We start from the raw sequence: 27036 nt of genomic DNA, 5'->3' as shown, positions 1-27036 counted from the left end.
CGGTTCACTGCTGCCATGACAACCCCCCGAAAAACCGACGGACCCAGCCCAAGTACCCCATGGCCCTGGCGGGCGCTCCATAAATGAATTTTATTGGGATTTTATGTGGTATCAACACAAGGTAGTACATTTAAATTTGTCAGTGAAAAAATGTAGAAAAGTTTGCAGGGTTTGAAGACTTTTTGGAGGCACTGTAGACAAACATTAACTCACTCAGAGGTATTATATAATAATATTGTAAATAGATTCATAGATGTAACAGATATCATACAGGAATTATTAGTGTTTTTAGTAAACGCTATACCTGGGATGGGGATTGGTTCTGTCCAGGGCCCTTGTTATGGCAGAAGAAGAGCGTCGTCTTTGTACTGAGGCCCTCATTTTCTGTAAAAAAGCAAATACTGTAATTAGTATTTCCCTATACATCATTTAGATATAGATAGCATGATGAATATCATTAGTTCTACAGATATGCAGTCCCTATAAAATAATCAGCTGCCAAGAGCAAGAGGTGATCAACCAGCACAGCGCCCTAAAGCAGAGGCTGCCAGCTAGGAAAGCTCTTCATACCAGATGCAGCCTGTACAGAGACATTAAACAGAGGTAGCCTGCACAGTAGTGTGACAAAGGCATGCTGCTACAGTATTGAGCATCATGTGTGGCCATTGTACAATATGCAGCAGTGTGTGGTCATTATACAGTATTGAGCATCATGTGTGGCCATTATACAGTATAGAGCACTGTGTGGCCATTATACAGTATGGAGCAGTGTGTGGCCATTATACAATATGGAGCAGTGTGTGGCCATTATACAGTATTGAGTATCATGTGTGGCCATTATACAATATGAAGCAGTGTGTGGCCATTATACAGTATTGAGCATCATGTGTGGCCATTATACAGTATAGAGCACTGTGCGGCCATTACACAGTATGGAGCAGTGTGTGGCCATTATACAGTATTGAGCATCATGTGTGGCCATTATACAATATGGAGCAGTGTGTGGCCATTATACAGTATTGAGCATCATGTGTGGCCATTATACAGTATGGAGCAGTGTGTGGCCATTATACAGTATTGAGCATTATGTGGGGCCATTATACAGTATTGAGCATCATGTGTGGCCATTATACAGTATGCAGCACTGTGTGGCCATTATACAGTATGGAGCATAATGTTGGGCCCTTATATAGTATGGAGCACTGTGTGGCCATTATACAGTATTGAGCATCATGTGTGGCCATTATACAATATGGAGCAGTGTGTGGCCATTATACAGTATTGAGCATCATGTGTGGCCATTATACAGTATGGAGCAGTGTGTGGCCATTTTACAGTATTGAACATCATATGGGGCCATTATACAGTATTGAGCATCATGTGTGGCCATTATACAGTATGCAGCACTGTGTGGCCATTATACAGTATGGAGCATAATGTGTGGCCATTATACAGTATTGAGCATCATGTGGGTCCATTACACAGTATGGAGCACTGTGTGGCCATTATACAGTATTGAGCATCATGTGTGGCCATTATACAGTATTGAGCATCATGTGTGGCCATTATACAGTATTGAGCATCATGTGTGGCCATTATACAGTATGCAGCACTGTGTGGCCATTATACAGTATGGAGCACTGTGTGGCCATTATACAGTATTGAACATCATGTGGGGCCATTATACAGTATAGAGCATTGAGTGGCCATTATACAGTATTGAGCATCATGTGTGGCCATTATACAGTATGGAGCACTGTGTGGCCATTATACAGTATTGAGCATCATGTGTGGTCATTATACAGTATGGAGCACTGTGTGGCCATTATACAGTATGGACATCATGTGGGGTCATTATACAGTATTGAGCATCATGTGTGGCCATTATACAGTATGGAGCACTGTGTGGCCGTTATATAGTATGGAGCATCATGTGTGGCCATTATACAGTATGGAACACTAAGTGTTGCCATTATACAGTATGGAGCACTGTGTGGCCATTATATAGTATTGAGCATCATGTGTGACCATTATACAGTATTGAGCATCATGTGTGGCCATTATACAGTATAGAGCACTGTGTGGCCATTATACAGTATGGAGCAACATGTGGGGCCATTATACAGTATGGAGCACTGTGTGGCCATTATACAGTATGGAGCATCATGTAGGGTCATTATATAGTCTGGAGTACTGTGTGGCCATTATACAGTATTGAGCATCATGTGTGGCCATTATACAGTATAGAGCACTGTGCGGCCATTACACAGTATGGAGCAGTGTGTGGCCATTATACAGTATTGAGCATCATGTGTGGCCATTATACAATATGGAGCAGTGTGTGGCCAATATACAGTATTGAGCATCATGTGTGGCCATTATACAGTATGGAGCAGTGTGTGGCCATTATACAGTATTGAGCATCATGTGGGGCCATTATACAGTATAGAGCACTGTGCGGCCATTACACAGTATGGAGCAGTGTGTGGCCATTATACAGTATTGAGCATCATGTGTGGCCATTATACAATATGGAGCAGTGTGTGGCCATTATACAGTATTGAGCATCATGTGTGGCCATTATACAGTATGGAGCAGTGTGTGGCCATTATACAGTATTGAGTATCATGTGTGGCCATTATACAGTATGCAGCACTGTGTGGCCATTATACAGTATGGAGCATAATGTTGGGCCCTTATATAGTATGGAGCACTGTGTGGCCATTATACAGTATTGAGCATCATGTGTGGCCATTATACAATATGGAGCAGTGTGTGGCCATTATACAGTATTGAGCATCATGTGTGGCCATTATACAGTATGGAGCAGTGTGTGGCCATTTTACAGTATTGATTATCATGTGGGGCCATTATACAGTATTGAGCATCATGTGTGGCCATTATACAGTATGCAGCACTGTGTGGCCATTATACAGTATGGAGCATAATGTGTGGCCATTATACAGTATTGAGCATCATGTGGGTCCATTACACAGTATGGAGCACTGTGTGGCCATTATACAGTATTGAGCATCATGTGTGGCCATTATACAGTATTGAGCATCATGTGTGGCCATTATACAGTATGCAGCACTGTGTGACCATTATACAGTATGGAGAATAATGTGGGGCCCTTATACAGTATGGAGCACTGTGTGGCCATTATACAGTATTGAACATCATGTGGGGCCATTATACAGTATTGAGCACTGTGTGGCCATTATATAGTATTGAGCATCATGTGTGGCCATTATACAGTATGGAGCACTGTGCGGCCATTAGACAGTATGGAGCATCATGTGGGGTCATTATACAGTATTGAGCATCATGTGTGGCCATTATACAGTATGGAGCATCATGTGTGGTCATTATACAGTATGGAGCACTGTGTGGCCATTATACAGTATGGACATCATGTGGGGTCATTATACAGTATTGAGCATCATGTGTGGCCATTATACAGTATGGAGCACTGTGTGGTCGTTATATAGTATGGAGCATCATGTGTGGCCATTATACAGTATGGAACACTATGTGTGGCCATTATACAGTATGGAGCACTGTGTGGCCATTATATAGTATTGAGCATCATGTGTGACCATTATATAGTAGGGAGCATCATGTGGGACCATTACACAGTATGCAGCATCATATGTGGCCATTATACTGTATGCAGCATCATATGTGGCCATTATACAGTATGGAGCACTGTGTGGCCATTATACAGTATGGAGCATCATGTAGGGCCATTATACAGTCTGGAGTACTGTGTGGCCATTATACAGTATTGAGCATCATGTGTGGGCATTACACAGTATGGAGCACTGTGTGGCCATATTTTTTCTGTTTATAATTATTGTTTATGAAACAGTGTGATCAGCAGTGCTAAATGGTTGTGGTTGGGGAGTGGATATGGGTGTGACTAGTTCTTAAATGGGTGTGGTCAGGGCGTGGCTTAAAATTTGCTGTGGCACGCTGCGCGAGCCACTAGCTTTCTCCCTCTTTGCTTTCTTCAAAAGTTGGGAGGTATGGTAGAGTCATACTGCACAGTGTCCCAGTAAGAGAGGAAATCTAAAAAATGTTATATAACAAAGACAGCTTTCTCAGTGTCCGACAACACTGCCACCTTGCTAGAGAGCTATCCTGACATTGTCGTCCCATAATAGAATTATTGATGATTATATTCAATGATCCTATGCATCAAATAGGTCTCTACGAACAAATGCAGTCTCTCTTGCATTAGTAACCCTGAGAAAGTAAAGAAATTACAGTGCCTTGCGAAAGTATTCGGCCTCCTGGAAATTTTCAACCTTTTCCCACATATCATGCTTCAAACATAAAGATACCAAATGTAAATTTTTGGTGAAGAATCAACAACAAGTGGAACACAATTGTGAAGTTGAATGAAATGTATTGGTTATTTAAAATTTTTGTGGAAATTCAAAAACTGAGAAGTTGGGCGTGCAATATTATTCGATCCCTTTACTTTCAGTGCAGCAAACTCCCTCCAGAAGTTCATTGTGGATCTCTGAATGATCCAATATTGTCCTAAATGACTAATGATGATAAATATAATCCACCTGTGTGTAATCAAGTCTCCGTATAAATTCACCTGCTCTGTAATAGTCTCAGGGTTCTGTTTGAAGCACAGAGAGCATCATGAAGACCATGGAACACAACAGGCAGGTCCGTGATACTGTTGTGGAGAAGTTTAAAGCTGGATTAGGATACAAAATGATTTCCAAAACTTTAAACATCCCAAGGAGCACTGTGCAAGTGATCATATTGAAATGTAAGGAGTATCCTACCACTGCAAACCTACCAAGACCCGGACGTCCATCTAAACCTGCATCTCAAACAAGGAGAAGACTGATCAGAGATGCAGCGAAGAGGCCCATGATCTCTCTGGATAAACTGCAGAGATATACAGCTGAGGTGGGACTGTCTGTCCATAGGACAACAATCAGTGGTACACTGCACAAATCTGGCCTTTATGGGAGAGTGGCAAGAAGTAAGCCATTTCTCAAAGATATCCATAAAAAGTGTTGTTTAAAGTTTGCAACAAGCCACCTGGGAGACACACCAAACATGTGGAAGAAGGTGTTCTGGTCAGATGAAACCAAAATCGAACTTTTTGGCAACAATGCCAAACGATATGTTTGGCATAAAGGCAACACAGCTCATCACCCTGAACACACCATCCCCACTGTCAAACATGGTGGTGGCAGCATCATGGTTTGGGTCTGCTTTTCTTCAGCAGAGACAGAGAAGATGGTTAAAATTGATGGGAAGATGGATGGAGCCAAATACAGGATCATTCTTGAAGAAAACCTATTGGAGTCTGCAAAAGACCTGAGACTGGGATGGAGATTTGTCTTCCAACAAGACAATGATCCGAAACATAAAGCAAAATCTACAATGGAATGGTTCAGAAATAAACGTATCCAGGTGTCAGAATGGCCAAGTCAGAGTCCAGATCTCAATCCAATCGAGAATCTGTGGAAAGAGCTGAAAACTGCTGTTCACAAACTATCTCCATCAAACCTCACTGAGCTCGAGCTGTTTGCCAAGGAAGAATGGGCCAGAATTTCAGTCTCTCGATGAACAAAACTGATAGAGACATTCCCCAAGAGACTCACAGCTGTAATCGCAGCAATAGGTGGCAAAGTATTAAGTTAAAGAGGCCGAATAATATTGCACGTCCCACTTTTCAGTTTTTGAATTTCCACAAAAATTTAAAATAACCAACAAATTTTGTTCAACTTCACAATTGTGTTCCACTTGTTGTTGATTCTTCACTAAAAATTTACATTTGGTATCTTTATGTTTGAAGCATGATATGTGGGGAAAGGGTGAAAAGTTCCAGAGATCCAAATACTTTCGCAAGGCACTGTATATCTCCAATCTGTGGATAACAAACCCTTATTTGCTGATAAGTAAGAACACTCTTGGTTTCTGAAGTGCGGTGTGGGATGGTAGCTGTGAGCGAGGCACTCTCTTCTCTACCTTTTGCATCCCGACGCGCTACATGATAGTGTGGTTCCTGGCTGGGTGTTGGTGTTGATGCTGTGAGGGCCTTGTGCCTGTGCAGCCCGACGGTAGCCGATGGTGTTGGCCGGCCAGGACCATAGAATCCGCAAGTTAATAAAGGAGACTCTGGTTCTATAACACAGTCTTTACTGATCGGTAACTTGGTAAGGGATATATAATGAAAGGATAGCGGGCACATAGTCTTATGGACGTTTCTCTCACAGTGTAAAGCATTTTCATATACACAGTATCCTTCCACTGTACTCCAGTGCCGGAGAAACACACGGTTTCACCCTACTTCGCCACAGCCTTGCTTGTCACCACAGTCCTGATCACCAAGTTTCTCTCTTTGCTCAGCGCTTTTGTGTTTTGTTTTTTTCCGCTACTGGTACCCTGGATCTACTGCTCGGGACCCCACTCGGCCCACAAACTCAGTCTTAATTCACTCGGAGATCAACAAGCCCAGTGCTTCTCGAGATACGTCATCTTATCCAGGGACCCTTTTTTCTGTGGACGGTCAATTTGTCTCTTCTTTGGTCAATTCTAGGATGCCCTACTCCCTTGTCCCTTAGTATCTTCTCCTCAGTAGTTCACCCAAAACAGCAGCAGTGCTCACAGACACTTACTACTTGAACTTGAACTTGTCTTTATCTTACTAACCACAGGAAGCAGTCAATTGCCCTAACACTGAGCCCCTCCCACTATGGACTAGTCCCAAACATTAACTCTATCCTTACCTTAATGTAGCTATCTAACTAAAGTCATTATCTATGTGACCTCTTTTATGTTCTAAGCCCTAAACTATGTCTTACCCTATACTTTTCCTAGGTACACTAACAACATTACTATACACTATACATATTACCCTTCACATGACAACATATACAAAGAAACAATACATAATACACACAACTCAATTTGTGTCTTCAGGTGTAGTAACACAACAGAGAAGTCCACACTTCTACAGTGTTTAGATCAATGATAACAGAGAAATTTGTGATTGAAATTGTAGGCTTGGACTCCGCTCCATGTAGTATCGGTAGTATATGGAGATGAGAGCGTATGCTGAATACACAGGAATGTGCTGATCACCAAACAGTCGTTTTTTTGTTTATAATAATAATTTTTATTTATATAGCGCCAACATATTCTGCAGCACTTTACAATTAAGTGGGGACATGTACAGACAATAAATTCGGTACAAGTTAAGACAATTTAAACAGTGACATTAGGGGTGAGGTCCCTGCTCGCAAGCTTCCAATCTACAAGGAAATGGGGGGACACAATAGGTGAAAAGTGCTTGTTATTTCAGGTCTGGCAATTATAATAAATAGGGATTTTCATATAAAGCTGCATGATCCGGTCATCAGCCCGTGTGTTTAAGTGCAATAGTCAAGTATGAAGTGCAGATATCATGTGCATGGAGGGTGTGGAGACAGATGAATGGTAGGGTGCAGATTCAGAGTAATATTTGGAAGGAGGGAACAGGAGAAAGTTAGTTTACTGAGTAGTTGATGTGGTAGGCTTGTTTGAAGAGATGGGTTTTTAAAGCGCGCTTGAATAGGTTGGGGCTAGGTATCAGTCTGATCGTCTGGGGAAGTGCATTCCAGAGAGCTGGCGCAGCACGAGAGAAGTCTTGGAGACGGAGGTGCGAGGTTCGGATTCCGGGGGATGTTAGTCTTAGGTCATTTGTAGAACGGAGGGCACGTGTAGGGCGATAGACGGAGATGACAGAGGAGATATAAGGATTTTCATAGCGCCATTTATTCCATGGCGCTTTACATGTGAATTATTATTAAAACAACTTCTTCTCCTTTGGCGGTAAGTTCTTCCACCAGCTCAGGGGCACAGCAATGGGGAGCCCTCTGCGCCCGCCTATGCTAATTTGTTCCTGGGCTGGTGGGAGGACACCGTCATATTTGGAGGGGAGGTTGATTCCTGGTGGAACCCCAGGATAGTATTCTGGGGTCGATATCTGGATGATATGCTTATTTTGTGGCTGGGTGGCCCAGATACGTGATCAAAATTTGTGGAGGAATTAAATGTGAATCAGTTGCGGCTTAAGCCCACCTATGACATAAACTACGACTCCATCAATTTCTTGGACTTGAAAATTAGTAGGGACAGTATGGGGCATATCATTACCGAAACCTTTCGAAAACCCACGGCCACAACCTCTTACGATGGGATAGCCATCATCCCTCCAGTTTGAGAAGGGGGATCCCCAAGGGTCAATATCTCCGGGTTAAATGAAACTGTTCATCACCTAATGGATTTCATCACCAGGCCTGGGAAATGAGGGATAGATTTACAGTTCGAGGGTACCCTCTGGACGTCCTTAATGAGGCATTTAAAGGTGCGGATAAGAGAGAGAGGACATCCTTGTTAAGAAAACGGGAGAGGGAGGATTCAGAATCCAGTATTAGGATTATAGGTACTTTTGACACAAAATCGAAAGAAGTAAAAGAGATCCTGGGAAAATACTGCAGGATCCTGAGGATGGACCCTGATATAAGTGACTTTGTCCCTGAAACTCCATTCGTAACTTACCGTAGGGGGAGATCAATAAGAGACCACTTGATACATAGTGAATATTCCCCTATAATTAGGCAACCAACTTGGTTGGAAAATAGGGAAAATGGTCATTTTAAATGCGGGAAATGGAAGTTTTGTAAATATGTCCCGAAAACAAAATCTTTCACTAGTACAAGTACAAAAAGAACTTATCAATGTAGACACTTCTCAAACTGTGGAACGACTGGGGTGATTTATCTGTTCCAATGTAGTTGTCTGATTGATTATATTGGGAAAACCAAACGTGAATTTTGAAAAAGAGTGGGGGAGCATATAGGAGATATTAGGAATGCTAGGGAAACTCCCATCTCTAGACATGTGAGAGGTGTGCATGGTGGGGCCCTTGATTGTTTCCATTTTTTGGTTATGGAGGTGGTTACCCCACCGAGAAGAGGAGGTGATTGGGATAGAACAATTCTATAGAAAGAGGCCAGATGGATTTACCGTATGAATAGTATATCCCCAAATGGCCTCAATGAACAGTTACAGTATAATTGTTTCCTATGATATGATAAAACCGATTGAAATTATCCCCCTTGTTTTTACTTGGTTTATTTTTGTCTTTATCTTTGTCTGTTCCTATGAAACCACTATTTCCTTCTTTTTGACTAGTACTTATGAGGAATGCCTGCTATAGGGGCCCATGGACCTGGATAGGTTTTGGCCCTAATCAGAAGTTTAAATATTGTATCTAAAGAATTGACCTTTGAGATCAGTGGGTTAGGGCTCCCTCTTGATATGGGTTACTAATTATTGAAATATGACCCTATTAATCGAGACTTACTTTGTCTGGCAAAAGAATAGATATCCTGTGCGGTGATATGCAGGAAATATGCTGAAATAGCCGTAGGGTTTAAAAAAAACTGATAATGGGACATACGTCATGTGCACATGCGCAAGAAAGTACTCGGTGCAAAAAGTGTGCTGAAACAACCGCGGTGCTAAAAAACTGATAATGGGGCAGATGCACGAAGTGCGCATGTGCCAGATGGAACGCACTTGCCGCCAAATGAGAGGAAGTAGTACCCGGATCTTCCGGAAGTGCTTTGCCGTTGAAGTCTCAAATGGAGGGGGGAAGGTGAGGACTGAACATGGCGGATATTGATTCCTTGACTCATGCGAATGCGCACTGTTCCCATGCGGGTGGTAGCCATCATCCTGACACAATGAGATAAGTTTGCCTATCACAGTATGTTCTCCTGATGAACCGCAAGGCGGGGAAACGCGTTGAGTGTACGCATACTGATTAAACTGGTGATAGTGGCTTGGACTAATGCATACTGAATAGTGCGGCATTATTGGTGGGGAATGTGCAATAGTGATATGAATGATGATGCACAAGAGCACTTTTTTGAGCCTTATGATATATGAGGAATGCTGACCCCTGGAGCTCTATTATGAGCGGTTATGCTTGGAATTGTGTGCAATATTATGTTTGCCTATAGCACTTTTTTAAAACCATATTATATAGGTAATAGCATTGGTTCCTAAGCCACTTTTTGGAATATGTTGGGATCGTGGGCCAGAATTTATATATATGCCTATATGATCTCTTTTTATGGAGCATGGATTAATCATCATGTCCTCCCTCTATCTGAAACTGAACCTGTCAAAAACTGAACTCCTCGTGTTTTCTCCCTCTACTAACCTACCTTTACCTGACATTGCCATCTCCGTGTGCGGTTCCACCATTTCTCCAAAGCAATATGCCCGCTGCCTTTGGGTCATCCTTGATTCCGAGCTTTCATTCACCCCCCACATCCGATCACTGGCTCGCTTTTCTTATCTGCACCTCAAAAACATGTCTAGAATTCGCCCTTTTCTTACTTTCGACTCTGCAAAAACTCTGTTTCACTTATTCATTCTCGTCTGGACTATTGTAACTCTCTACTAATCGGCCTCCCTCTTACCAAACTCTCCCCGCTCCAATCTGTCCTGAATGCTGCAGCCAGGATCATATTCCTCAACAACCGTTACACCGATGCCTCTACATTGTGCCAGTCATTACACTGGCTACCCATCCACTCCAGAATCCAGTACAAAACTACTACCCTCATCCACAAAGCACTCCATGGCTCAGCACCACCCTACATCTCCTCTCTGGTCTCAGTCTACCACCCTACCTGTGCCCTCCGCTCCGCTAATGACCTCAGGTTAGCATCCTTAATAATCAGAACCTCCCATTCCCGTCTCCAAGACTTTACACGTGCTGCGCCGGTCCTTTGGAATGCACTACCTAGGTTAATACGATTAATCCCCAATCCCCACAGTTTTAAGCGTGCCCTAAAAACTCATTTGTTCAGATTGGCCTACCGCCTCAACACATTAACCTAATGATCCCTGTGTGGCCTATCATAAAAAAAAAAAAGTTCCTCGTATTATGTTCTCATACACTTTATGCAGTATTAGCCCTCTGTGTCTGTACTGCTACATACTTAGGCAGTTAACTGGTTCATGCAGCTTTACATGAACACCCGAGCCTTACACTATGGCTGGTCCGAACAACTAAAGCAATTGTTACCATCCACCTCTCGTGTCTCCCCTTTTCCTCATAGTTTGTAAGCTTGCGAGCAGGGCCCTCATTCCTCCTGGTATCTATTCTGAACTGTGATTTCTGTTATGCTGTAATGTCTATTGTCTGTACAAGTCCCCTCTATAATTTGTAAAGCGCTGCGGAATATGTTGACGCTATATAAATAAAATTATTATTATTATTATTATTATTAATATGCACCGAATACGCTATTGATTTCCTGATGTCTCCTTTGGCTGTCTCCCAGAAAGGGAAGATATGATAATATAAGGCAGGGTATTGACCTGACTTGACCCAGAAATAGCTTATTGAAAATATAAATGGATATATAAATGACCTTGGAACCTCTTGAGGTACTGCCTTATTTGATATAGTTCACGTACCATATAATATATCAGAAATTGGGCAAAATAGAAATCAATTATATGGTACCTTATTTGTTCCCTTGTCACCCTACTATATGATTAGGGTTTTCTAGGGAAAGGGAGGGACAACTGTCGATGAGTGGGGGCGCCACTGCGCAGGTCTAGGGTGCCAACCTCCGCTGGTAGGAAGGGGGTGATTAGTACAATAATAGGGTGAAAATTCTTCCCCTCCCCTTAGTAAAATACTGACAATATACTATTTTTTTGTTTTTGTTGTTTTTGTGGGTCGATTTTTGGAATAATTTTTATGGAAAGACTGTTTTCCCGGATGTAATATTAAAAGTTATGTTTTAATGTTGGATATATTATTAAAAAGTTGGTACATTTTCGGTGAACTGCTTGGGAGTTATGGTTGATCCCCCCAGGGTAATTTTGATGTTGGGTAGAGTGAGGTTAGTAGAAGGGAGAAACACAAGAAGTTCCGTTTTGGAGAGATTTAGTTTCAGATAGAGGGAGGACATGATGTTAGAGACAGCAGAGACAATCCTTGGTATTTTGAATTAGGGTGGGGCTGATGTCGGGGGAAGAAGTGTATAATTGGGTGTCATCAGCATAGAGATGGTACTGGAACCCAAATCTGCTGATTGTTTGTCCAATAGGGGCAGTGTATAGAGAGAAAAGGAGGAGGCCTAGGACTGAGCCCTGCGGAACCCCGATAGTAAGGGGACGAGGAGAGGAAGAGGAGCCGGCAAAAGATACAGTGAAGGAGCGGTCAGAGAGGTAGGAGGAGAACCAGGAGAGGGCTGTGTCCTTGAGGCCTATGGAGCGGAGCATAGTGAGAAGGAGCTGGTGATCCACAGTATCAAATGCGGCAGATAGATCCAGGAGAATCAGCAGAGAGCAATGACCTTTGGATTTAGCTGTTATTAGATCATTAGAGACTTTAGTGAGGGCAGTTTCAGTGGAGTGTAAAGAGCGGAAACCAGAATGTAAGGGGTCAAGAAGAGAGTTATCCAAGAGATAGCGGATTAGACGGGAGTGGACCAAACGTTCCAGGAGTTTAGAGATAAAGGAAAAGTTAGAGACAGGTCTGTAGTTAGCAGTGCAGTTCTGGTCCAGGGATGGCTTTTTAAGTAAAGGGGTAATGATGGCATGTTTAAATAAGGAGGGAAAGATACCTGAAGAAAGAGAGAAGTTAAATATTTTGTTCAGGTGAGTGGTGACCACTGGTGAGAGAGACTGCAGGATATGTGAAGGAATGGGGTCACTGTTGCAGGTGGTAGGCCAAGTTTATTCAAATAACTCGATGCTTATGTTCAGCGTAACCCCTGTGAGGCAGTGAGGGGGATCATATGTGAGGGTCGATATATATACCCCAGGATGTGGACGGAGTCCTAATAGACCTGCTGGAGTACCTTGTGTCCACAGCAGGACGCCTGTGAGTCACAAAGCAAAGTAAAAGTAAGTGTGGACATGGTCAAGATATTTGACCAAAGCAATGTTCAGGAAAACCCGTAAGGGCTTTTATATTTTAAGCGGACTACAGTATGGTTGCGGAGTGGTCCGCTTCTTACAAGCCGGGTCTTACAGGTGGCCCATGGTCGCAGATTCCAGTTAAAAACCCTGCAGTTTAGGGTTTGGGTGTGTCAGTGTTTGTTTGCAAGTAGCAGAGCCAATGACTCTGCAGCGTCCAGCCTGTGTGAGCTAACACAGAGCCAAGAGCAGCGAACGCCTGGCACCCCGCAGCGTGATATGGTGGTGCAGTTGCCCTCGGCAACCAGTCTTGTGTACGGACTGTTGTGACACCCAGCTGCGATCTGGAGGATACCATGTACTGTGCACTGTGTGAGTTGTTTGGACATAAAACACGTTTGCTGCGAACTTTCCTGTGGTCCCTGTCTATCTGTCATACTGCACCAACCCTGCATTACACCCCCCAAATTCTGAGAACAGAAAAAGGGACAAAATATGCAGCATGGAAAATTTTGGCCATGACCCTGACCACACCTGAATCCATGCCCATTTACCATTTCTTTCTCCCCTGGCAGGAGGAGTTGTCAGAGGGGCGGTTGCAGTGAAGGAAATTCAGCAGACACTCAAGACTCCAGGACTGTCCACTGTATATTGGACGTTTGGGACTAGAGATAAGTAAATGGATTCCCCTTTGAAAAATCTTAAGTATATTTTTTATAAACACTGCCTGTCTTTCCGGATTAAATAGAAAATGTAATAGTTGTGTTCCTTTTGTTCTATAATCCACAATCCTCAAAACCATATGCCACCTGAAACAGGCATCCAATTGGCCTATAAACGATTGGTGGTGGCAGCTAATTATCTTTCTTGGGTTATTGTGGAGTTAGCAGCGAGTGTACCAGAGGTATATACATATATTCCATGCACTGGAATCAGAGGTGTATATACCAGGCATCTACTATATAATTGTCTAAGGGTCACTTCCGTCTGTCTGTCTGTCCTTCTGTCACGATTATTCATTCGCTGATTGGTCTCGGCAGCTGCCTGTCATGGCTGCCGCGACCAATCAGCGACGAGCACAGTCCGATTAGTCCCTCCCCTACACTCACTGCCCGGCGCCCGCTCTGTAATCCCCTCCACTCACCGCTCACACAGGGTTAATGGCAGCGGTAACGGCCCGCGGTGTAACGCACTCCGTTACCGCTGCTATTAACCCTGTGTGTCCCCAACTATTTACTATTGATGCTGTAAAAATATGCCATGTTAAAAATAATTAAAAAAAAACCTGCTATACTCACCCTCCGCCGCCTTTCCCGCTCCTCGCCACGCTCCCGGGACTGCTCCATTACAAGCGGCAGCTTCCGGTCCCGTCCCAGGGCTGGTGTGCGACAAGGACCTGCCGTGACGTCACGATCATGTGACCACGACGTCATCATAGGTCCTGCTCACACCAGCCCTGGGACCGAAAGCTGTCGCTTGCAATGGAGCGGTCCCGGGAGCGTGACGAGGATCGGGAAAGGCGGCGGATGGTGAGTATAGCAGGACTTCAACGGCCCTTCGGAAGGTGAGTATATGTTTATTTATTTTTTTAAGTCTCTATACTACGTGGCTCTGTGCTGGGCAATATACTACATGGCTGGACAATATACTACGTGACTGGGCAATATACTACGTGGCTCTGCTATATACTATGTGACTGGGCAAAATACTATGTGGCTGGACAATATACTCCGTCGCTGGGCAATATACTACGTGGCTCTGCTATATACTATGTGACTGGGCAATATACTACGTGACTGGGCAATATACTACGTGACTGGGCAATATACCGTACTACGTGGCTCTGCTATATACTATGTGGCTGGGCAATACGTGACTGGGCAATATACTACGTGGCTGGGCAATATACTACGTGGCTGGGCAATATACTACGTCGCTGGGCAATATACTACGTCGCTGGGCAATATACTACGTGGACATGCATATTCTAGAATACCCGATGCGTTAGAATCGGGCCACCATCTAGTAGTATATAGTTAGCTTTCCAATAACCGGCCTATTAGTGGAAACAGCCTGCAGCCTCCTCCATTAGTCGTCAGTCAATTCTGTATTTGTCCCGACAAGTAGAGGGCAGCAGAGAGCTGTTTGTGACAAAACAGTAACAGAGTGGTGGGTTCAGCGTGACCACCCAGGTCTTTGACAGTGAGGATAAGAGGAAGAAGAAACAATAATAAAATACTGATAGGGGTTTGTACTCAATCTCCAAATATAATAGAAGTGGCAGAAAATATCCTCATAAAGCAAATATATGAGGCAGCAAATCAGGGAGAAGTCATGATTATGAGGGACTTTAACCACCCAGACATGAATTGGGCAGCAGGACCCAGCAGGTCAGGCAAAGGTAACACGTTATGAATAAAAGACAAATTACTTTTCCCAACTAGTTCAGGACCCAGCAAGAAAAAGGCCATGGCCAGACGTAATATTGACCAATAGACCGGACCGTATACCAAATATACAGGTTGGGGGTCATTTGGGTAATAGTGATCACAAAACAAAAAAAATTTACTTATCCTTTAATAAGATTTATAGTTAAGGATCTACAAGGACACCAAACTTCAGGAAAACATGATCTAATTGCAATAAACTGGGACAATGTCCTTGAAAATATAAGAACAGAAAGGAAATGGGAAACATTTATAAGCATCCTGAATGGGATCTGTGCACAAACAATGGGAATAAACAAGCTAGAAATAGGAGAAAACAACTATTTTTGTAAGGTGTGCAATAATCAGCGGCATGCAAAAGTTTGGGCACCCCTGGTCAAAATTACTGTTATTGTGAATAGTTAAGTAAACTGAAGATGAAATGATCTCTAAAAGGGCTAAAGTTAAAGAGGACACATTTCCTTTTTATTTTAGGCAAAAATATATACATTTTCATCTTTTCCATTTTAAAAACTACAAAAAGGAAAATGGGACGATGCAAAAGTTTGGGCACCCTGCATGGTTGGTACCTAGTAGCATCCCCTTTTGAAATATCACAGCTTGTAAATGCTTTTTGTAGCCGGACAAGAGTCTTTCAATTTTTGTTTGAGGGATTTTCATCCATTGTACCTAGGAATATTCTTCCAGTTCTGTGAGATTCCTGGTTGTCCTCCATCCTCTGCCATTTTGAGGTCTAGCCACAGATTTTCAATGATGCTCAGATCAGGGGACTGTGAGGGCCATCGTAAAACCTTCATCTTGTGCTTTTTGAGGTATCCTGTGATGTTTTGATCCCCTGTTATTGCAATTCATTGCAATGTTTAGGCAGCCAAAAAAAACATAAGTCTGGATTTTTGATTGTTTTTTCTCATTATGCCAGTTACCAAACAGATGAATTTACTTTATATTTTGATAGATCAGATGTTTCTGAATGCAGCGATACCAAATATGTGTATTTTTAAATTTGTTTGTGTTGAATGGGGCAAAATGGGGGTTATTTGAAATTTGTGCGGGGTTTTTTTAAATATTTTTTAATGACTTTTTTTTTACTGGCTTCAATAGTCTCCTTAGAAGACTTGAAGCTGTGATCATCCAATCACCTGTGCTATGCTTACTTCAGTCCTGCTCTGTGTAGCAGAAATTGTGATCTACTATGAACGCCGGCCAAAAGCCGGCATTCACAGAAGTATCGTAATGACAGGCACGAGGGTCTTATGCCGACTGATGCTTATTATTGGTTTTATCAATGGCTCTAATTCTACGTAATATTCATTTCATGTCTAAATCCTGATATTGAAATGGTTGTGATACGGCAGGAGATGTCGACGGTGATTTTGGCACCAGATTACACATCTGTTCATTGCATAAACTTGAGCTAAAAGTGTTTGCAAAGTGGAGCTTTAAAAGTTCTACTAGAAAAATATCCGATCTTTGCCAACCATATTAATGCTCGCTAAGAAAATTTTTAAATGATGTAGATTCGCAAAAGTTTCCCACTTTGAACTAATTGTTAATAATGTAATCAAAGCAGCTATCAGTCAAGATCGATACATTGAATTGATGGCGTATATGATTTCCAAACTCACATTTTAAAGATTACGTTCGTAGAACAGAACTTCTAATGGTCATATTTTGACATAAAATACACATTGTTTGGAGTAATTAAAACTTCTCGACAAAGTTGAGATTAGGGTAGATTCATGCTGACTTTGTATTTAACGGGGTAGTCCCATCTCCAATATCCTGTCCCAATATGTAGTAGGTGCAATAATGTTACCAAAAACATCCGATTATGATAGTTCTTCTGATTAGCTATGTCGCTTAACTCCTGTGCAAGGCACTGCGGTTTCTTAGGTATCTATGGTTATGATCACTTATACAGTATAGTGACAGTTAGTTAGCTTTTAGTGGTCATAACCATAGATACCTACAGTACTTGCACTGCAGTGACTAGGGACTGTGGGTGCTTACTTGATCCCTCGAACTAGGGGGCACCCTAGTCTATCCCTGTACCCCGGATTACCACAGAAAGTGGAGACACCAGGGTCATATACCTCGCTATGCTCCTATCTTAGCCCTTATCGGTTCCATCCCCTACCCAGAAAGGTGAGGGTATGAAGTGTATAGAATTACACAGACAGACAAGGGAAGATAGACAGGGATAAAAGAAAACTAAAATCATACAAATAAAATCACAAAACAACAGAGTGAAACACAGGGGAGGTATAGGTAGGAGAAACCAAATAGGTAAGAATAAGGATAAGCATTCAATACAACTCCAAGCAGCAATCTCCAGAACAACTCTCCAACCGCCTACTCCAAATGCAAACACCAAACCAGGCAGAATGAACTATCACTGGCAAACTCAGAAGCAAGGAGGAAGGTTCTTAGACCTGCTGGGAGTAATGAACTCAGAACAGCTGATACCACCGAAGACAGAGAACTCCAAGATTCCAACTAAGCAGTTTATCCCTTGCAGCACCAGAGCAAAGAAAGCCAGAACTGCTGTTAGCATGGTGAAGCCGTTCTAACTACCGCAGGTGTATGTGTCTCCAGAAGCTGCGGTCATCTGACCCCACTCTGTCGTGGTACCCCCATGACACTACTGCAATGCCCTGCATATGGGGTAAGCGACACAGCTAATCAGAAGAACTATACTACATTTCTAATTGGATGTATTTGCTAATATTATTATTATTATTACACCTACAACATATTGATTAGGATCTTGGAGATGGGAATACCCCTATAAGTCTGAAAAATCTTACAGTAATTAGCCAGAAAATTGTACGGAGAATTTGTTCCAAAAACCTGAGGCTGACCCTTGGATTTACAATGTGAACGTCCACTGGTCCCTATATAGATTAGCCACATTCAGTGGCTTCGGACAAAATGCACTTTAATAAGTGACAAGCGTTGTTTTTCCCCCAAACATACAGCGGCTGCATGGAATTCCCACTGAACAGTATTAGGGGCACGCTTCATCCTGAAATCCATATAATACAAAATGTGCGTGTGAATATAGCCTTATTATATTTTAACTATTTATTGGTTTCACGTAGCACTAGACTACCTCTCTGAGTTTGTGAGACAGTTAACAACTCTGCAAATCAAGCGAGTGAAATCTTTCTAGCCGTCCGGGTCTTTCGTTGTGAGTCTCACATGACGCTAGAGGCGCATTCTATTTAACATTTAAGACTTCATAATAAGTCGTTCCAATCTGGGACTTGTTCCCTGCAGTGAGGCCATATTGGGTAATGGATGAAGGCTTTGCTGGGCTTCAACTTCAAACCTGTCACTTGGACAACTTCATCAACAACTCAGTGGCTGTGTTATGTTTCCAGGGAAACACCTACGAGTTTACCTACCCGTCTCTGTAAGCGCGCGCTATCCATCAGTGAACTGCCAGCTCCACAGCTGTATTTCTTGGCATGGAAACTTCTAATATTGTCCATTCTAAACCCATTTATGGATTAAAGCAACATCCAGTGGACTGGTATTCACTACACTGCTCTTAGAATTTCTTCTGTAAAAAAATATTAGACAGTAATCCGATACACTCAAAGCCAATTGTGAAATAAGTATATGTAATATGCAGCGGCTAAAAAGCGGTACGCACCGAACACTTTCTCTAACATCAAACATAATTAAATACAAGATCAAAACCTTTTCAAATTCTAATTCACCACGCTCAGCAAATTTTTCAAAAATTTTTGATTTAATGCGAATGCATTCGCGCAGTGCAATTACTATGGAAAGGTGCTTAGAACATTTTGTTGTCCTACAATACTTTATTCAATATGGTTTATCGTTTATAAAGCTGAGAAAGGAAGAAAGGAAAAGAGAAAAGAGAAGAAAGGGAGAAAGAAAGAAAGAAAGAAAGAAAGAAAGAAAGAAAGAAAGAAAGAAAGAAAGAAAGAAAGAAAGAAAGAAAGAAAGGAAGAAAGGAAAAGAGAAAAGAGAAGAAAGGGAGAAAGAAAGAAAGAAAGAAAGAAAGAAAGAAAGAAAGAAAGAAAGAAAGAAAGAAAGAAAGAAAGAAAAAAAGAAAAAAAGAGTGACTACACACATGCAAACACCTGCTGCAATTAGTAAAGACTGCATTTACAACATGTCCTTAGGCGTCATCTGCGGAGTACATTTGGAAAGAACATAGGTTTATACTGGCAAAATGTATACTTTACGCTACGTTCATAAGAATGTATCTGCATAGCAAGCTGCACTGTGATCAATCTAAGTCGCTATACTGGTGCACGTGAGCAATGGTCTGGAATAAATGCAGATTTCAGCCCACCGCAGTCAGTAAGGAGGGAAGGGGCTGTACTGCAGATACAGGTGCTTCTCACTAAATTAGAATATCATCAAAAAGTTAATTTATTTCAGTTCTTCAATACAAAAAGTGAAACTCATATTCTATAGAGTCATTACCCACAGAGTGTTCTATTTCACGTGTTTATTTCTGTTAATGTTGATGATTATTGATTACAGCCAATTAAAACACAAAAGTAATTGCCTCAGTAAATTAGAATACTTTATAACACCAGCTTGAAAAATGATTTTAAAATGCGAAACGTTGGCCTACTGAAATGTATGTTCAGTAAATGCACTCAATACTTGGTCGGGGCTCCTTTTGCACAAATTACTGCATCAATGCCACGTGGCATGGAGGCAATCAGCCTGTGGCACTGCTGAGGGGTTATGGAAGCCCAGGTTGCTTTGATAGCAGCCTTCAGCTCATCTGCATTGTGGGGACTGGTGTCTCTCATCTTCCTCTTGACAATACTCCATGGATTCTCTATGGGGTTAAGATCAGGCGGGTTTGCTGCCAATCAAGCACAGTGATACTGTTGTTTTTACACCAGGTATTGGTACTTTTGGCCGTGTGGACAGGGGCCAAGTCCTGCTGGAGAATGACATTCCCATCTCCAAAAAGGTTGTCGGCAGAGGGAAGCATAAAATGCTCTAAAATTTCCTGGTAGACGGCTGCGCTGACTTTGGTCTTGATAAATCACAGTGGACCTACACCAGCAGATGATATGGCTCCGCAAACCATCACTGATTGTGGAGACTTCACACTAAACCTCCAGCAGCTTGGATTGTGGCCTCTCCACTCTTCCTCCAGACTCTGGGACCTTGATTTACAAATGAAATGCAACATTTACTTTCATCTGGAAACAACACCTCGGACCACTGACAACAGCCCAGTTCTTTTTCTCCTTGGCCCAGGTAAGACGCTTCTGTCTATTGGTCATGAGAGGCTGACACAAGGAATGTGACACTTGTAGCCCACGTCCTGGATACGTCTGTGTGTGGTGGTTCTTGAAGCAATGACTCCAGCAGCAGTCCACTCCTTGTGAATCTCCACCAAATGTTATTTTCTTAACAATCCTTTCAAGGCTGCGGTTATCCCGGTTGCTTATGCACCTTTTTCTACCACACTTTTTCCTTCCACTCAGCTTTCCATTAATATGCTTGGATACAGCACTCTGTGAACAGCCGACTTCTTTAGCAATGACCTTTTGTGGCTTCCCCTCCTTGTGGAGTGTGTCAGTGACTGCCTTCTGGATATCTGTCAAGTCAGCAGTCTACCCCATGATTGTGGAGCCTACGGAAACAGACTAAGGGACCTTTTTAAATGCTTAGGAAGCTTTTGAAGGTTTTTTTTTTTCGATAATTATTATAATTTACTGAGATAATGACTTTTCGGTTTTCATTGGCTGTAAGCCATAATCATCAACATTAACAGAAATGAACCATTGAAATAGATCACTCTGTAATGACTCTATACAATATAGGAGTTTCACATTCTGTATTGAAGAACTGAAATAAATTAACTTTTTGGTGATATTCTACTTTTGTGAGAAGCACCTGTATTTGTCCCATAAAATACACATCTGCAGCTCTCCTTTCACAGGGCTGTCAGCTCTAATGTTTCTCCATCCTGACTACTGTGAGGAGAAAGGCTAAAAAATATTTACAATCACAGTCATCTTTTCTCTCTTCCCGGTAATTTCTGATCACTCTCAGTTCTGCAGTCAGAACAGGGCTGTTTATGATTACGTGTCTCACACAGGAGAAAGCCCGTTGTGAGGGTGGCTATTGTGAGGGTGTGTTCTTTTTTCCGCACTGGATTTTGTTCCCTACTTATGATTAGTCAACATCATGCAAGGGAAGAAGTACACAGCCTGTGTGTTTCCCCCAGGATGCGCATGGAGGTGTATTGAGGCCATAAGAGGACATTGCAGTCACAAGCATTTAATTCCTGGCCAGGTTTTCCATGTGGCCTAAGGCCACAGGTTTGTTTGTAAAAACCCCTGTAGCAGAGCACTGGGTGTGTCAGTATCAGAGTGGAGTTTGCATGGTGTAGGGCAGACAGCTCTGCAAGAGCCCAGCCTGTGCGAGGGTAACACAGAGCCCAGCAGAGCGAACGCCTGGCACCCACAACTTACACAGCGGTGCAGTCGCCCACGGCAATTAGTCTCGGAGGTACATGGTCTTGTGCCCGGCGGTGAACCAGAGGTGGACTGTCCTGGGCCCGAAGGAGGACTAGCGTGTTTAGTGACTGAAGGATATGTGCCCAGCTGCGATCCAGAGGATATCGGGTGCTGTGTTTATGTGAGTTGGACATTTAATGCTGTGAAGTAAACACATTAAAGAGATTTTTGTTTGGAACTTTGCTGGGTCACTGCCTCAATGCATTAGTGTGCTACCACTGCATTACACCTGTTGAATTACATTTATTTTGCACAACAACAGTAATGAACCGAAGAAGCATTGTTTGGGGGTAATGTCTTTGTCACGACCTCTTACCACATTTTATCCTATTTTTCCTACTGCTAAGCAGGTATTCTTTCACACTACTTTTCATAATAAAAAAATGTCCAATGAAGTGGCTAACTTGAGTTTCAACATAGTATGTTCATTAGTGATGAGCGAGTATGCTCGTTACTCGGGTTTCTCCAAGTATTTCGGCATGCTCGGAGATTTAGTTTATGTCGACGCAGCTGCGTGATTTACGGCTGCTAGACAACTTGAATACATGTGGGGGTTGCTTAACAGGCAATCCTCACATGTATTTAAGCTGTCTAGCAGCCGCAGCTGCGTCGACATAAACTAAATCTCCGAGCATGCCGAAATACTTGGAGACTACCCGAGCATGTTTGGAGAAACTCGAGTAACGAGCATACTTGCTCATCAATAAAGTTTATACAACAGCATAATCCTTTCATTAGCACTACATGATATTGATATTCATCTTAAAAAGTACAGCACATGCCTTGCGAAAGTAATCGCCCCCCTGGAACTTTTCAACCTTTTCCCACATATCATGCTTCAAACATAAAGATACCAAATGTAAATTTTTGGTGAAGAATCAACAACAAGTGGAACACAATTGTGAAGTTGAACGAAATGTATTGGTTATTTTAAATTTTTGTGGAAATTCAAAAACTGAAAAGTGGGGCGTGCAATATTATTCAGCCCCTTTAATTTAATACTTTGTTGCGCCTCCTTTTGCTGCGATTACAGCTGCAAGTCGCTTGGCGTATGTCCCTATCAGTTTTGTACATCGAGAGACTGAAACTCTTGCATATTCTTCCTTGGCAAACAGCTCGAGCTCAGTGAGGTTTGATGGAGATCGTTTATGAACAGCAGTTTTCAGCTCTTTCCACAGATTCTCGATTGGATTGAGGTCTAGACTCTGACTTGGCCATTCTAACACCTGGATACGTTTATTCGTTATTTGTGAACCATTCCATTGTAGATTTTGCTTTATGTTTGGGATCATTGTCTTGTTGGAAGACAAATCTCCGTCCAAGTCTCAGGTCTTTTGCAGACTCCAACAGGTTTTCTTCAAGAATGGTCCTGTATTTGGCTCCATCCATCTTCCCATCAATTTTAACAATCTTCCTTGTCCCTGCTGAAGAAACGCAGGTCCAAACCATGATGCTGCCACCACCATGTGTGACAGTGGGGATGGTGTGTTCAGAGTGATGAGCTGTGTTTAACATATCGTTTGGCATTGTTGCCAAAAAGTTCGATTTTTGTTTCATCTGACCAGAACACCTTCTCCTACATGTTTGGTGTGTCTCCCAGGTGGCTTGTTGCAAACTTTAAACAACACTTTTTATGTATATCTTTGAGAAATGGCTTTCTTCTTGCCACTCTTCCATAAAGGCCAGGTTTGTGCAGTGTACGACTGATTGTTGTCCTATGGACAGACTGTCCCACCTCTTGGCTGCATCTCTGATCAGTCTTCTCCTTGTTTGAGATGAAAATTTAGAGGGACGGCTGGGTCTTGGTAGATTTGCAGTGGTAGGATACTCCTTCCATTTCAATATGATCACTTGCACAGTGCTCCTTGGGATGTTTAAAGTTTTGGAAATCATTTTGCATCCAAATCCGGCTTTAAACTTCTCCACAACAGTATCACGGACCTGCCTGTTGTGTTCCTTGGTCTTCATGATGCTCTCTGTGCTTCAAACAGAACCCTGAGACTATCACAGAGCAAGTGCATTTATACAGAGAGATCATTGAGAAAAAACAAGTTATCTGCACAAATGCACCATCCAGACCAGTACACCATACGCCATACACAGCTGCATTCTTATAACGCCCAAAACAAGAACGGGTGCTTATTCCAGAAAAAAGTGTGCAAAGTCCCAATATAGAAAAAAAGTGAAAAGCACTCATCGTTCTTAAAAAATCCAATCCTTTATAGAGACGTACAAATCTTCAGCAGGGGAGAATGTGAGCAATGAATGGACGACGGCCATTTCGCGCTGCCGCGCTTTCACTGGTCCTACTCTGTCCTTCCATTGCTCACATTCTCCCCTGCTGAAGATTTGTATGTCTCAATAAAGGATTGCATTTATACGGAGACTTGATTACACACAGGTGGATTATATTTATCATCATTAGGCATTTAGGACAACATTGGATCATTCAGTGATCCACAATGAATTTCTGGAGTGAGTTTGCTGCACTGAAAGTAAAGGGGCCGAATAATATTGCATGCCCCACTTTTCAGTTTTTGAATTTCCACAAAAATTTAAAATATCCAATAAATTTCGTTCAACTTCACAATTGTGTTCCACTTGTTGTGGATTCTTCACCAAAAATGTACATTTGGTATCTTTATGTTTGAAGCACAAGAGAAAATGGATAAAAGGTAGGAGGAGTGTTTAATCTAGGGATTGGGGGGAGGGTAATCAATTTATAGGAGGGGAAGATAGTGCAGATAGAGACCTGGGCACAAGTAAGAAAGTTGGGGGTGGCATGGGGGGGTGGGGTTAGAACAGTTAATAATTTAAGAAAGAATAGAGGTACAGAGAGATTCATAAAGTGCATGTATACTAATGCCAGAAGCCTCACCAACAAAATGGAGGAATTAGAATTAATGATGTTGGAGCATAATTATGACATGGTGGGGATATCTGAGACATGGCTGGATGAGAGCCATGACTGGGTTGTTAACTTGCAGGGCTATAGCCTGTTCAGAAATGACTGTACAGATAAGCGAGGGGGTTTGGTGTGTCTATATGTAAAATCATCCTTAGGTGAATCTAATGAAAATGTAGAGTCCCTGTGGGTGGAGATAAGGGGAGAAGGAAAAAATAATAAATTACTGATAGGGGTTTGTTATAAATCTCCAAAAATAATGGAAGCAATGGAGAATATCCTCGTAAAGCAAATAGATGAAGCTGCGACTCAAGGAGAAGTCATTATTATGGGGGACTTCAACTACCCTGAAATAGATTGGGGAACAGAAACCTGCAGTTCCAGCAAAGGTGATCGGTGTCTGACAACTATGAGAGACTATTACCTCTGACAACTGGTTCAGGACCCAACAAGAAGGGGGCACTGCTAGACCGAATAATAACCAACAGGCCAGACCGCATAGCAAATATAAGGGTTGGGGGTCACTTGGGGAATAGTGATCACAAAATAATAAGTTTTCATGTATCCTTTAATAAGATGTGTAATAGAGGGGTTACAAGGACACTAAACTTCAGGAGGGCAAATTTCCAACGGAAGAGAGAGGATCTTGGTGCAATTAACTGGGACGATATCCTGAGACATAAAAATACATAAAGAAAATGGGAGACGTTAATTAGCATCCTGGATAGGACCTGTGCACAGTATATACCGTATGGGAATAAACATACTAGGAATAGGAGGAAACCAATATGGCTAAATCGAGCTGTAAGGGGCACAATAAGGGACAAAAAGAAAGCATTTAAAGAATTAAAGAAAGTAGGTAGTGTGATGTAGTGATGTCCTTGCTGTGCAGTGAATAGGCAGTGACCCATATAAAGTTCAAATAAAGTCTTGTTTATTTCACAGCATACTCACAAACCGAAAACATAAGCAACAAGTCCTTCACTATGCAGCCGGGAAAAATAACAACAGTCCACAATCCGCTGCTGTGAGCGTATTACACCACCGTGTACGCTGGGGTGTCAGGCTTTTCAGGCTCTGCTAGGCCCGTGTTGCTCCACAGGGAAAGAGCTCCTCATAAGCCTCCTGCTAGGTCTGACTCCCAGACCAGACTGACACACCCAAACTCTCGCAGGTTTTTTTTTCTTTCCTCCAGATTCTATGGCCATGGGCCACTATTATATCTGGGCTGGAGGAAACGGACCGGCCCCACTACCTTCTTGCAGTCCGTTTCAAAAATAAAAGCCCATACCGGGTTTTCCTGAATAATTTCTGGGTCAAATAACTTGATCCAGTTCATACTCACTTTTATTCTTCCCTGTGTCTCACAGGCAAACCTGCTGTGAGCACAGGGCACTACAGCGGATCTAATATGCTTCTAAGCACATCCTGGGGGATACATAGCGACCCTCGCATATGACACCGGTCACTGCCTAAGGGTACCGTCACACTATATGATTTACCAACGATCACGACCAGCGATACGACCTGGCCGTGATCGTTGGTAAGTCGTAGTGTGGTCGCTGGAGAGCTGTCACACAGACAGCTCTCCAGCGACCAACGATGCCGAGGTCCCCGGGTAACCAGGGTAAACATCGGGTTACTAAGCGCAGCACCGCGCTTAGTAACCCGATGTTTACCCTGGTTACCAGCGTAAAAAAAAACAAACAGTACATACTTACATTCCGGTGTCTGTCCCTTGCCGTCTGCTTCCCGCACTCACTGACTGCCGGCCGTAAAGTGAAAGCACAGCACAGCGGTGACGTCACCGCTGTGCTCTGCTTTCACTTTACGGCCGGCAGTCAGTGAGTGCGGGAAGCAGACGGCAAGGGACAGACACCGGAATGTAAGTATGTACTGTTTGTTTTTTTTTATTACGCTGGTAACCAGGGTAAACATTGGGTTACTAAGCGCGGTCCTGTGCTTAGTAACCCAATGTTTACCCTGGTTACAAGCGAACGCATCGCTAGATCGGTGTCACACACACCGATCCAGCGATGACAGTGGGAGATCCAGTGACGAAAGAATGTTCCAAACGATCTGCTACGACGTACGATTCTCAGCAGGATCCCTGATCGCTGCTGCGTGTCAGACACAGCGATATCGTATGGATATCGCTGGAACGTCACGAATCGTACCG

At 42.7% G+C, this 27036-nt stretch overlaps 1 protein-coding gene across 1 annotated transcript in view; it reads right to left on the bottom strand.

Annotated features, from left to right (window-relative positions):
• LOC138662739 (rho GTPase-activating protein 20-like) overlaps positions 1-27036 on the bottom strand; it is a 160471-nt gene that overhangs the window by 79344 nt on the left and 54091 nt on the right. Inside the window, exon 2 of the mRNA XM_069748634.1 lies at positions 305-384. Coding sequence (XP_069604735.1) covers positions 305-384 — 80 coding nt within the window. The remainder of the gene's footprint in view (positions 1-304; positions 385-27036) is intronic.

The sequence above is a fragment of the Ranitomeya imitator genome, chromosome 2 (genome assembly GCF_032444005.1).
Source record: "Ranitomeya imitator isolate aRanImi1 chromosome 2, aRanImi1.pri, whole genome shotgun sequence".
NCBI lineage: Eukaryota > Metazoa > Chordata > Amphibia > Anura > Dendrobatidae > Ranitomeya > Ranitomeya imitator.
Note: the sequence above shows the minus strand (reverse complement) of the source record. Positions and strands in the feature narration are given on the sequence as shown.